The sequence below is a fragment of the Galleria mellonella genome, unplaced genomic scaffold (genome assembly GCF_026898425.1).
Source record: "Galleria mellonella isolate WM207_F2 unplaced genomic scaffold, CSIRO_AGI_GalMel_v1 utg746, whole genome shotgun sequence".
Classification (NCBI taxonomy): Eukaryota; Metazoa; Arthropoda; class Insecta; order Lepidoptera; family Pyralidae; genus Galleria; species Galleria mellonella.
The window spans coordinates 1,965,419-1,980,280 of record NW_026442148.1 but is presented as its reverse complement, the minus strand read 5'-3'; the positions used below and the strand labels follow the sequence as shown (position 1 = coordinate 1,980,280).

At 37.4% G+C, this 14,862-nt stretch overlaps 1 protein-coding gene across 2 annotated transcripts in view; it reads left to right on the top strand.

The window, feature by feature from the left end:
- Nucleotides 1–14,862, top strand: part of LOC113517977 (uncharacterized) — a 59,570-nt gene that overhangs the window by 30,436 nt on the left and 14,272 nt on the right. For both annotated transcript variants that reach the window (XM_052901090.1, XM_052901091.1), the window contains exons 3-7: nucleotides 7,517–9,190; nucleotides 10,517–10,723; nucleotides 11,721–11,900; nucleotides 13,131–13,296; nucleotides 14,241–14,314. In XM_052901090.1, coding sequence (XP_052757050.1) covers nucleotides 7,517–9,190; nucleotides 10,517–10,723; nucleotides 11,721–11,900; nucleotides 13,131–13,296; nucleotides 14,241–14,314 — 2,301 coding nt within the window. The remainder of the gene's footprint in view (nucleotides 1–7,516; nucleotides 9,191–10,516; nucleotides 10,724–11,720; nucleotides 11,901–13,130; nucleotides 13,297–14,240; nucleotides 14,315–14,862) is intronic.

The following is a 14,862-nucleotide window of genomic DNA, read 5'->3' as shown; positions in this document are numbered from 1 at the left end:
AACAATATGGTCTACTTATGTGTTCTTTGTATATTGGAATAGCCAGCGGCCGAGTGTGTGGGCCAGAATACCGTAACACAGGGTATCCTAGTACGGACTCCGTCTACTTCCAATGCCAGTCTATATATATATATATATATATATATATATATATATATATATATATATATATATATATATATATATATATATATTCGATTTTGTAAAATATATAAATGAAGTGCCATTAAAAAAATATTAAAGATTATTATTAAAAAAGTTAGTAGGTGTCTTATGGGAATGGACATAAGATATCGAAAGATATTTTCGATGTGCCTTTTAATAAATTTGAAAATGTTATCAAAAAACACTTATTGAACAAAGCCTATTACACTCTGAAAGGTTACTCGAATGACAAGCGTGCATGGTGTTAGTCGATCATGCACATGCTTTTAACGACCATGTAATGTTAGACATAGTACATTTAAATAAATACACGTAATGTTAACAGAGATTTAAAAGAGTAACTGTTGAGTCTCTCGCGGACTCTTCACAACAGATAACGGCCTTCCGAACGCTGCAGTAGATTAAAAAAAAATTACGATTTAAAAGTGATTGAAAACAAGTCTATTTGGATAAAGATGTTTGGAAATAGAATTTGAATTAATTCGAATTTTTTTTTAGTATCGGGGCTTACTTAAAATTTATATTGTTTTTTTTTTTTTAACAATCTTCCTATGACTTTAGTTCCTCGTACGTCGCGTAAAGATAATTGCCAGTTACAATTGTACCCACCAACCGTTACATTATCTACTAGTGAAAGTGCATTGCGAGCCGTCTGTCTGTCTGTACCATTGAGACGTACTTATGTCACTGTTTCGAAATGTCCTTTGTCTGTTTAATGGGGTGTAATTTTTTTTTAATAAAAAAAAGAACGGTAGCACGTATTTGTTAATAATATAGTTTGGTCGTGCAAAGGTAGAGTTTTTGGAATGCATGATAATGGAATGGTAGCCCCGCCTGCGCTAACGGGTTACGCTGGCGGAGCACCAGTGAAGGGTGATAGATGAGAATGAAAACAGGCCAGTTAGCCCATCATGATGAATTCATCAGGAATTAACCATGATAGTTTCCAAGGGGAACCGCGAGGAGGTCGACCTGGTTGGGTATATTGCTAGCAATGGGATTTTCAGTCTCCTATACTAACAATCCCTTTCCTTTCCCTTTTATTAGAACCAAATCCTTTCCCTTTTAGTAAATGATATGGTATTGTGTTTAAATAATTTAATCTTACAACTTTATGACCTCCATGCTCCAATTAGAAGTAAAAAAATTACGACTCGGTCTACGCCTTGGCTTACTGATAACGTAAAATATGTAATGAAATTACGGAATGAAGCCCATAATAAATATCGCAACTCTAAACTAGAATGTGACAAAACTTATTATAAGGAACTTAAACGTCACACCACTATTGCATTATCTTGCGAAAAAAAGGCATATTATGATCAGCATATCAATAATAACATAAATAATCCAAAAAAATTATGGCAAAATCTTAAATAAGATATCTTACCAGATGCTAAGAACTTTGAAATTCCATCAACATTTAACAACCCTGATGAAATGAATAAAACTTTTCTCGACGTTCCTGGTACGCATAGTGTTACCATATCTCAGTTAACTTACTATGAATTTAATAGATTTAGCTCAAATACTTTTAGTCTTAAGCCTGTTAGTCGGGATATTGTTCTAAAAATTATCACTGAATTAAAATCAAATGCGCAGGGAAATGATAGCATTAGCCGTGACATGTTACACCTCACGCTACCATATTCTTTAGACGCAATCACGACAATAATCAATGAATCAATACTAAGTAGTACCTTTCCAGAGATATGGCAGATGGCTATTGTGCGTCCGATTCCTAAAACCAATAATCCTACTGAAATTAAAGACCTTAGACCCATAAGTATACTACCATCTTTATCTAAAATTTTGGAAAGAGTAGTATACTTACAAGTGATGGAGTATTTAGAGGCAAATAGCATATTACCTGACTTGCAATCTGGTTTTAGGAAAAACCGTAGCACCTCTACAGCTTTATCAGACGTGGTAGGCAATATTTTAGAAGCAAGAGATGATGGTAAAGGAACTTTGTTGGCTCTTTTGGATTGTTCTCGGGCATTTGATTCAATTAACGTACAACTGCTTATATCTAAATTATCTTATTATGGTTTTGATATAAAAACAATTCAGTGGTTTAATAGCTATTTTTCAAACCGAAGTCAAATTGTAGAAATTAGAAAGGAAGATGGGTCGTTTCTTTCGTCTCACCCTCTTTCGGTATCTAGAGGTGTTCCACAAGGATCGATTTTAGGACCTTTATTGTTTATTATATATATCGCCGATATCATCAGTTGTATTCATCACTGCAAATATCACATATATGCTGATGATTTGCAGCTGTTTATATCTTGTGAACCCAAAGATACGACAGAAGCTATACAGAAACTTAATGAAGATCTTAAAAGAATTACTACATGGGCGGAAAATAATACATTAGCACTAAATCCGATAAAATCCAAATTTATGATTCTAGGAAACAAAAAGCAAATTAGTAAAATCGCATTGACGAAACCGATTGTAAAAATAATGAATGAAACGATTCATCAGGTGGACTCGGCACGAAATTTGGGACTCATTATAGACCCAGAGCTACGCTTTGAAAATCATGTTAATGATGTTGTACGACAGTGTTTTTATAGACTAAAAGTTTTATATAAATTACGCGAATATTTGTCAATAGAATTACGAAAAAGACTAGTTGACTCGCTCATTCTATCGAAATTAAATTATGGGGACGTTGTATACGGTCCTTGTCTCTTAAAAAGAACGGAACGCTTAATTCAGCGCGTCCAAAATGCTTGTGCGAGATTTTGTTTTGATATACCATGTAGGAGTCACATCACACCTTTCTTGAACGAAAATAATATGATCAAAATGTCCGCCAGGAGAAAGCTTCATTTTGCTACTTTACTCTTCGGAGTAATTGCTACTGGCCAACCACGCTACTTGCACGAAAAACTGTCGTGGAGGCAAAACTATCACAAGTATGTTGTTCGTCCAATTGTGAATGTATTCAGCATTCCAAGATATAGGACGGCTGCTTTCAGGGGCAGTTTCAAATACGCTGCCACTCGCTGTTGGAATGATCTTCCTCCACCAATTCGAAACCTGAGAAATGTACATACGTTTAAGAGTAATCTAAAAAAATATTATCTACACCAACAAAAAGCCAATTAAATTGCTGGTCTCTGTCCGGGATCTTCCTTACCAGAGACTTTCTAATGAGTATCCTATTAGGTGCAGCTAGGAGTTCTATGATACATATATGAACAGTTATTTCACTTTAATATAATACACAATCAATAATATATTTTTTATTATTATCTAATTACTGGTTGCTATTGATTACATTATTGACATATTGCATATTGCAAGAGGAGCATATTGCAACTCAAGGAGGTAAGTACTTACCTAGTTTTTGTGGTCCTCGATTGAATGTGGGGATGATTCAACTATATTCGATATTTAGTTTCTTTAGCGTCTGTAGTATTACTACGTAAAAGGAAAATACTTATTCTATACGTATTTTATGTTTTTCGTGTGATTATTATTATTCAACATTGACAACGTCACAATTTATCATTCAATATATACCCACTACAAATTTATTATATTTATTTTATTTTTATTTTTTACACAATACACTTTAAGCACACCACTGTGTTGGTCAAGTTTTCAAACATTATTGTTATTATTAGGACCCCGCGGGTTGGCGAGGCGCGTGCTGAAAATCAGCGCTGTAGTGTCCCTGACACTACAGCATAATGCTGAGCACGCGCCTCATTTTGCAGGTATTGCGACGCACGCACACACACACTCATTTTTGATGAAATTGTTATAATACGAATCGTTTTATTTTTCTTTTTTAATTTTATATATATATATATATTTTTTTATAAATATTTTTTTGTGTTATTTCTTTATTATAATTCTTAATATATGGATTTTTTTTTTAACCCCTGTGTGGGTGCCGTCGCATATTTCTTGTAAAATAAAGCTTTTTCTTTCTTTCTTTCTTTCTTTCTTTCCCCCCAGTATATAGATTTTGCAACCAATATATATATTTATATATATTACCTATTCTTGGCCGTGTGGTCCCGGCCTTAAATAGGCCTTCCTTTCCCGTGGGTGTCGTAAGAGGCGACTAAGGGAGGGCAAGGGATGGGCAGCAGCGTCCCTCTTAAAATATATGTAAAGCTTAACTGCGGTTGCCAACTTGTCTGCCAAGTGTGGCAGCTACTGGCAAAACCTCCCAAAGGAGAGACTTCAGGTTCAGCAGTGGACAGTTAAAGGCCGATATGATGATGAATTCTCATGGAAATTTAGTTCATATTTGTTCTTAGAATAAAGGTGTTTCTTAGTGAAATGAAATAGACATTTTAATATTAGAGCAATATAGGGTATATTGCTAGCAATGAGGCTACTAGTCCATGGTATTTTGCAGCGGAACAGTTTTTTTGTCCAAGACATTCAAAATATTCCGGTCACGGAAACGAGGTCGCGGGTAAAGATTAGTGAAAAAATACATACAAATCGGGAGACTTTTTTGAAGTCGGCATAAAGAATGTTATATGTACCAATCATTATCGTCTTGCCAACAATAGAAACATAATAGTATAAGATTTTGAAATTGTCACAAAACAGACTTCGTATTTGTGAATGTGCAATACACAGTCTAGAGAACAATGGACGAACGGACGGACAGACGAATCGTAACCTATTATTATTACTAGTTTTTTTTATCTGCACGTCTGTCCTGCTAACCGGGATATTTATTTATTTATTTAACTCTTTATTGCACCAAACACGTAAAAATATACATTGACATATAAACAATTCAAGTGAAATACAGTAGCGTGGAGTACAGGTTACAATATACATATAAAGGTACAAAAGGCGGTCTTATTGCCGGGGCGATCTCTTACAGACAATCTTTGGTTAAAGGAGAACAGATAGAAGTGGGCAGGTGGCGCAAGAGTGAATTAATATTTTTTGCGTATAATGTACAAAAACAATAAATACATATTACTTATTAGACTACTTATTATAACAAATAATATATTTTTTAATGGATGATAATGGAATGGTAACCCCGCCTGCGCTAACGGTATACGCTGGCGGGGCACCAGTGAAGGATGATAGGTGACAATAAAAGTAGGCCAGTTAGCCCATCGTGACGAATTCCACTAGAATTAACCACGATGGTTTCCAGGGGGAACCGCGTGAAGGTCGACGTGACAGGGTGTATTGCTAGCAATAGGTCAGTTAGTCCCCAACAATCCCTTTCCCCCCACAAATAATGTACTAACAAATGATGTATTAATAGTTGTAGCACTTCAGCTACTCGCTAACGACATGGTTTCTCACTGTATTGTAAATGCATTATTTATTTTTATATATATATTCTTTATTGCACTTGTAAGTTACATATAAAATAATGTATTTATAAATGTTGTGAGCAAGCGTGGACTTATCTCTGACAGAGATCTCTTCCAGTCAACCGAGTACAGTAAGAAAGCATGTCGTTAGCGGGCAGCTGAAGTGCTACAACTATTAATACATAAACAAATATACAGTTAAATAAAATATTAAAATATATAATAAAATATTACATAAATACATACACTGTAAATGCATATGATACCTACCTACTTATATAATAAATGTTAAAATAAATGAATATACTACTTACATTAGAAATTTCCTTTAATGATTTTAAGATTTAAGAGTTAAATTAATTATTAATAATAATAATAATAAAGTTTATTCTCTTCACAATACCAGTTGTACATCTATTATATTCTAATACATTTATTTTTGGAGGTTACATAATTTAATGTATTGTGAAGAACTGGTGTCTGAAGTAGGATAAACCTGTGTTACAGATCACCAGGTCCTCACCCCACGGTGTTGGCACTATATTACAATTTGTTCTGGTTATGAATATAATAACAACATTAATACATATACACATACATACACACATAGACACACACATACATATACATATATATATACATACATACACATATACATACATACACACACACACACACACATACATACACATATATAGTTAAGGTTATACAACCGATATATCCTACACACACTTACACAATATACATTATTTTAATAATATTTTCATAAGTTGTAATTTAATACGTAACCTTCAGTAATTTCTCCGTGTCATCGTACGTCAGACTCAATAACCATGTTTAATAAAGGTAATTATTATATACACATACACATATTGTTTATGGACCGGGATAAAAAAAAGCCTATGTCTTTCTCCATCTCACATAATACGTGTACCTATATCCAATTTTGTATTGACAATTGGTTATGTCATTAAGGCGCTATAATTTAACAAACAAACTCACTTTCACATTTATAATATTAGAATAACATTCCGTTGTTTATTGATTTGTGTGTGTTCACGATAGAGGTCGCTTTTTTTTCGAAGCAATATATTGTACTAGATTATCAGTGCAGTAGAATCTCGGTTATCCGAACATCGATTAACCGAATATTCGATTATCCGGACAATACAGGACCAATCGGATACATACATACATATATATCTGTCACGCCTGTCTCCCGTTAGGGTAGGCAGAAACAATGGAACGCCAAGTGCTTCGATTCAAACAAACCTCTTTCGCTTCTTCCACATTCATCAATCGGATCTCATACAGTTTTTACAAATGAAAGGGCATCTGCGACTTGGACTTGAATGAAAAGATTTGATTCATCACGTGAAAGATTAATAACTAATTATTTTTAACCAAAATTTTAAATTACATAGATTTTATGTAATCTTTTATCTTTATAGCTCGTAATTTTTTTAATATCGTATTGTCTAAATGACGTATGTAAAAATTATTACATAATAAAAATAAAATATTAAAACTCAATTATTGTTTGATTTAACTTCGTAACCGGTTATCCGGATTTCCGATTATACGGAATATTTCTGGTTTTATTTGTTCCGGATAATCGAGTTTCTACTATACACATATTGCTTAAAAAGTCCAAAAATTTCATAATCTTTCCTTAGAGTTCAGTATACATTGTTTAATTATTTGTTAAGTTAACAAAACTAGCTCTAGTTACAAATAATTTGATAGTTACTAATATCTCATAATACTTATCGTTGTTTTGATATAAATTAAAAATTTATGTACTATATGTGTATTATTATTTCAGTATCTTACAATAATTATGTCCCATATTTTTCACCACCACTACCCGTCATACGCTTTCTGTTCTCACCTAATGGTTAGCCGGTAGAGAATGCCATATGGCATAAAGCTCGCTACTTGTACAAAGTTTTATTGTGCAATAAAGAATATATAAATAAATATACATTAAACAGAATATAACTGATCAGTTTAATATTTTCTCATTCCAGGTTATGAAGAACTATACACGATATCCCAGTTATCACCAAAGTCGGCTTCAGACCCTCGTCTCCCTGGCCTAGTACTCCAAACAAGTCAAACAGAAAATTTATCATTCAGCATAGAACCAAGTGCAAGGTACGATGCCGTTGAAGAAGAACCCGAAGATATAATACGCAATGAAGAACAAGAGAACCACATAATTGTAGCCAGATCCGCTGACCCTGACCGGGAGACCAGGTCTGTTAACATTGATGAAATACCATCATCAAACAATGAGATTGATAACGATCTAGAATTACACCATAAGAGAAAATACTACGAGATACATCCGACGAAAACCATAGACTTTATTAGGAGCAGGGATGATGATATTATCATGTCATCTGATGGTTTCGGTGATAGATTAGAGTTTAGGTTTCCGGGGGAAGCCAAAAGGGTCCCGGTGGCGCGAGCGCTGAACGCACCGGGACCCAGGATCAGGCCTACTGCAGTTCAGCCGATATTTGCGACGGCAACCTATAAAGAACAAGGCAGACAGAATACAGAAATCCAGAATATCATCACGGGCATAGTAAAACTGCTTAACGGGAATGTAAATGTTCAAGCCAACTCTCAACTTCTCAACGGTAGACCTAGCAGGCCAATGGCTTCTAGAATCAACAATCGTGGTCCACCTCGCATATCTGATGTACCACCTATTCCTGACTTCGACAAGCCAGTTACTCCAGTAGCGCACGCGTACCATCCAACGAAGACGCCACCACCGTATCCATTCGATAGACCTCCTCATCATGGTGTCAATTTACCTGAGCAAATTGTTCCACCGATGAATCACAGGCCAGGGTTGTACAGGCCTATGCCACCTTGGCAGAGGCCACGGCCTCGACCTCCAACAAGAAGGCCCAACCCTGGTCTGCCTATGTATAAACCTTCTTTACCACCCCTACCTCTAGATCTTCCTGAAGCAGAAGATACGAAGCCAGAGGCAGAAGTAATAGCAAATGAAAACGAAAATAATTCAGAGAATAACATTCATCACGACGAAACTAATACTAGTCAAGAAGATGATAAGGTAACTCCTTCTAACAATGAAGAAGAATTAGAGAAGGAAGAGGAAGAGAAATTAACAACTGTTTCTGATAAAACAACATCTACATCAACAACAACTACAACCACATCCACCACTACAGAGTTAACAACTAGTTCTACCACAACAGAGAAAACTACGACAGAGAAACTCACAACAAAAAGACCTATTGTGAAATCAACGGAAAAACCGAAAGAAAAAATAACAGAAAAACCAATAGAGAAAACAACGGAAAGAGCATCAGAAAAGTCAACGACTAGTACGACAACCACAACTACAACAGAGAGGTCGAAAACTGAAAAGCCCATCAAAATAGAGAAGGAGAAGAAAAAGGATCCTCCAATAGACAAAGGTAAACTTGAAAAAGAGAAATATAAAATTAACGAAGAAAAAGCGCAGAATAAAACCAAAAATGAGACAACTACAGAGGGTTACATACAGCCTTCTATATCTGAGAGTAAAACGACCACGGCGTCGTCTAATACTGCTCCAACACCCACAGAAGGTCTTATTGTCCACGCGCCAATCGTCAATGAATCATCAACTGCCAGTAATGATATAAGACCTTCATCAATCAATTCTCAACCATTGCCATGTAAGTATATTTTCAATTTTTTTTTATATCACTGAGTTGGCAAACAAGCATACGGCCTATACCGTATACCGTAGCCTATGAACGTTTGTAATAATAAAGGCATTACACGCGCATAGCTGACCAGAAAGAAATCTTTTTACCCCTTTTTTAAAGAATCCCAAGCTGTAGTCTCTTGAAAAACCAACAGGGAGTTCATTATATTTTTTTTATGCAACTTAGAATGCCAAACAAGCTGATAGCCCACCTGATGGAATGTGGTGACATAACAGAGTGTTATGTCCGGAGGACACAGGTGTTATTCCTTTGTACCCTGTAAATTCACTGTCATATCCCACCCTTCAAACCGAAACACAGTTATGCAAACACAATTTGCTTCGCAGTAGAAACACGAATGCGATAGAGGTGCCCAAGCGAACGACTTTTGTACAAAGTTTCCCTGTGGTACAAACGTAATACTAGATGTTTTGTGCGACTTTAACTGGATGGATCACTACATAAAGTATCCTGTGTATTAAATTAGAATAGGATATACGCGTGTATCTTACTTTTTAATCCGTTAGTTGAGTAACAAAGGTGGGATATGGCGTGAATTTACGGGGTACAGAGGAATAACACCCGAGTCCTCAGGAATGACAACGTATGGGGGGTATCATGGGCGAAACAGTAAACTCTGTTATGTGCATGGTACTGCTCATGTCTATAGGCGACGGTTACCACTTTCCATCAGGTGGGCCGTCAGCTTGTTTGCTATTCTAAGTTGTATAAAAAAAAAAACAATCAAAATTTCTGTACCTTTCTTCTGATCCAAAAATATGTTCTCAATTCGGTTGTAATTTTCGATTACCTCATAACTCTTGATTCGTAAGACTTATTAAGAGATTATACTTTTAAGTTAGTCACATAGACATTTGATCAAAAAGTTTAGTTTTTAAAACAAAAATAACTTATTTTGACACGATTGAAGTTAATATACCAGAGGGAGACTTTGTGCAAAAGTCGATTGCTTGGGTACCTCTGTTCCATTCGTGTTTCTATCGTGAAGCAGTTGTGTTTGCATGGCTGTGTTTCGGTTTGAAGGGTGAGATGTGGCGTAAATTTACAGGGTACAGAGGAATAACATCTGAGTCCTCAGGAATGGCAACGCATGGAGGGTATCATGGGCGTAACAGTATACTCTGTTATGTCCATGGTACTGCTCATGTCTATAGGCGACGGTTACCACTTTCCATCAGGTGAGCCGTCAGCTTGTTTGCCATTCTAAGTTGTATAAAAAAAATGTATATATAACTATTTGTGTTAAATTATGTTACATATTTTCCATTCCAGCATCACAAGGCATCCCTTACCATCCGTACAGACCTCGTCCCGGTATTGTCCTGGACGATCCAGACTTCAAACCTCATGGGAGTAGGTACAGCAGACCGGAAGCATCAGTCATCACCGCTCAGGAGACTAGGCTGCCGCCTGGCTATGGGGAAATATTCGATGTGACTGTCTCTGCTATTCAAGGTCCTGGAGAAAAGGGAGCATCAGGTGAGTTTTTTTTACAACACAGGGGGCGAATGAGCATTCGGCTCACCTGATGGTAAGTGACTACCACCGCCCATGATCACTTACAGTACCAGAGGCATTGCAGGTGTGCTGCCGGCCTTTTAAAAAGGAATATGCTCTTTTCTTGAAGGTTATGATGTCGTATCGGTTCGGAAATACTGCTGCTGGAAGTTGATTCCACTCCGTAACTGTAAGAGTAACTGTAAATTGCTGTTATGTATTATTAAGAGATGATATTCAGAGCTATCTTTGCAATTGTGCTTCTGTATGAAGAATCGGATACAGCCGTAAAATTCAAAGGTACGAAGGCACACACATCAGTCTGTGGGGAAAGGGATTGTTAGTGATAAAGTCCACTAGCCCCATTGCTAGCAATATACCCTATCAAGCCGAACTCCACGTGATTCCTCCCGGAAACTATCATAGTTAATTCTTGTTGAATTCGGCACTATGGACTAACTGACCTACTTTCATCCTCACCTATTCTCTCACTGATGCTTCGCCAGTATATATCAAAAGCGCAGACGAAGTTATCATTCTACTTCCACCCATGAAGAACATACTAGTCTACGAGTCTAGAAGTATCACTTACGTCACAGAGATGTCCACGATGCTGTTGGTGTCTATAGACGACGATCACTTTCCATTAGATGGGCATTCCAAGCTGTATAGAAAGCCAGCTGCTTGGAGGCCAAAATATATTAATAAAGGTATCGATGCAGACAACTTTATGCAGATTCCTTTTGTATAATTAGTTTTTCTCGTTTTCAAACGAGGATTTCAGTAGTAGGAAAATTATTGCGTGTGCGCATTTAAACAGACTACTTTTAAACTGTGCATTAAACTACCTAAAATATACACCAGTTTTTAAGTTTATCATACAATATCACATTATGTTAGCTGTTGACTGTCCGCTGTTAAACGTAAGCCTTTTCAATAAGGGGAGTGAAAAATAATAAAGAGTTATAATTCATTCCAGTTCACATCGAGAACGTCAACTTATCTGGACACGGGGAGCACGATGACATCATCGTGTCAGCGTCTGGGGAGCAGGGCTTCGTGTCCATCGATGGTAAGAGGACTTACCTGAACCTCTTCGACACCTCCACCGTTCCAGTCAGCATCAGACCGACGCACGTGCAGAATCTGCCGCAATCTGGTAAGAGCTCCATTGATTTACTATTTCTTTTAAATAAATCTTAGAATGGCTAATAGACTGACGGCCTACTTGATGGAGAGCGATGACTGTCGCCTTTAGACATGAACAGCACCATATATGTGACAGAGTACTCTGTAATATCCATGGTGTCTCTCATGTGTTGCCATTCTTGAGGACTATGTTGTTACGTCTTCGTACCATATAATTTCACTACCATACTTTCAAACCCAAATACAGCCATGCAAGTACAGCTGCTTCATGTCAGAGACACGAATGGGGTAGAAGTATCCAAGCAAACGATTTTTGTACAGAGTCTCCCTCTGGTAAACGACGATAATTTACTTGGATTATCTCCAAGTTTCGACTACGTTCTTTCGACACCGGCCATTGTCACGAGCAAACTGATGTGGCTTCCTCCGCTTGCAAGACAGAAGTTTTCTATAAACCATAAAACATGCAACTTAATGGTCGAGTAATGGGCAGCAGCGTCCCTCTTGAAACTTTATCATCATCACGAATTAGATCGAGATATCCTTCCAGACGACTTCTGTACGAAGTCATCCTCTAGAGCTTCAGCTTGTTCAGTAAATACTATACAAAATAATAAACGACATAACCCTTAGAATTAAAGGGGAAAGATTGTTAGTAATGCGAATTACCAGCCCCATTGCTAGCAATATACCCTGTTAGGTCGACTTCTTCGCGCTTGCCCATGTGAACAATAGTGCTGAATTCCAAGTGTATTTATCATGATTGACCAAGTGACCTGCCCTTTCATTTTCACCTATCACCCCTCACTGGAGTCCTGTCAGCGTTTACCAGAGGGAGACTTTGTACAAAAGTCGATTGCTCGGGTACCTCTGTCTCATTCGTGTTTCAACTGTGAAGCAGTTGTGTTTGCATGGTTATGTTTCAGTTTGAAGGGTGGGATATGACGTGAATTTACTGGGTACAGAGGAATAACACATGAGTCCTCAAAAATGGCAACGTGTGGGGGTATCATGGGCGAAACAGTATACTCTGTTATGTCCATGGTACTGCTCATGTCTATAGGCGACGGTTATCACTTTCCATCAGGTGGGCCGTCAGCTTGTTTGCCATTCAAAGTTCTATAAAAAAATACCGTAAGCGCGGGCGAGATTACCATTTCGTTATCATTCATTAAAAATGCCCTTGGAACTAAGATCTTCTTCCTTTCTGAAGCCTATTGAAAATATCCGATCATTTCAGTGCCTCCGCTAGCTGCACCACCGCTGGGGCCGGCCATCGGTACAGGGGTGGCGATACCAACAGATGACGTCCCCCAGCCGCCGCCACCGCCACGTAGGCAGCACCAGCCTCAGCACCAAGTACACAGGCCGCAGCAGACTTACAGGAGACCGCAGCCGACTGTCAGGTCAGTATTAATAAAGTAATTTATTTATTACATCCACTGGGTGAGCCTTACAGTCTTCCAATACGCTCACCCAGGAAAGCATGAGTACAATAACATATAAAAAGGTATATTACACCAAAAATAACAAAAATAATATAAAAAGATTTAACTCAAACAAAAAACGTCTGAACACAAATACTCTGTGGTCACTCGACGAAACTCCAGCAAGTTGGAGGCAAATACATCCGATTGCGGATACTGGCTCAAAATATCATTGAGTAGTTTCAATGCAAGAGATAGGGGAGCCTGCTTAGCCAACCTTAATATATGTAATTTTAGTATGTATGTATATCAATAATTACTAGTACCGCGTTCGAGTATTATGCCACTTCCCTACGGTTGACTGGGAGAGAATGCTTCTAGCATTAAGTCCACCATGTACACATATTTGTACTAATGAATAAATAAATAAATATCTAATCTTTATGGCAGGAGGAAAGGAATTGTTAGTAAGGAATACCAGCTCCATTACTTTGAATGAGCCCTGTTTTTAATGGATGATAATGGAATGGTCACCCCTCCTGTGCTATTGGTATACGCTGGTAAGGCACTAGTGAGGGATGATAGGTGAGGAAAAAAGCAAGTCAGTTGGCACATCGTGATGAGTTCATCTAAAATTAATTACGATTTTTCTTTATGCAACTTAGAATGGCAAACAAGCTGACGGCCCACCTGATGAAAAGTGGTAACCGTCGCCTATAGACATGAGCAGTACCGTGGACATAACAGAGTATACTGTTTCGCCCATGATACCCCCCATGCGTTGCCATTCCTGAGGACTCAGGTGTTATTCCTCTGTACCCAGTAAATTCACGCTATATCCCACCCTTCAAACCGAAACACAGCCATGCAAACACAACTGCTTCACGGTTGAAACACGACAATTAAAATATATTTCTTCACAGAATCGACACATGCATCGTGGGCGATGATTCCACATGCGATCAAACACAAAACGAGATGTGCAGGACTGAACTTGGTATGTACTTTTATTTATTCATTTATTTATTCATTCATTCATTCATTCATTCATCCATCCATCCATTCATCCATTCATTCATTCATTCATTCTCTCATTCATTCATTCATTCATTCACCCATTCATTTATTCATTCATTCATTCACTCATTCATTCATTCTATCATTCATTCATTCATTCATTTATTTATAGGATCACTAACATAAGATACAGCGAAACATTTCAATAGAATACACTAGTGGATTTTTTTATGGGTGAAGATGGATTGGCAACCTCACCCGCGCTATCGGTATACACCGGCGGGATACCTATGAAGGATGGTAGGTGAGGATGAAGCAGGTCAGTTAGCCCATCGTGACGAATATAACAAGAAATGTTCACGATGGTTTCCAGGGGGATGGTTTCCACGTGGAGGTCGACCTAATAGGGCATATTGCTAGCAATATGGCTGTCAAACTCCATTGCTAACAATCCCTTTCCCCCTGGCATATACTGTTAAACATAGTTTCTCCCATAAGGGGGGTTTTGCCAGTAGTTGGCATACTTGG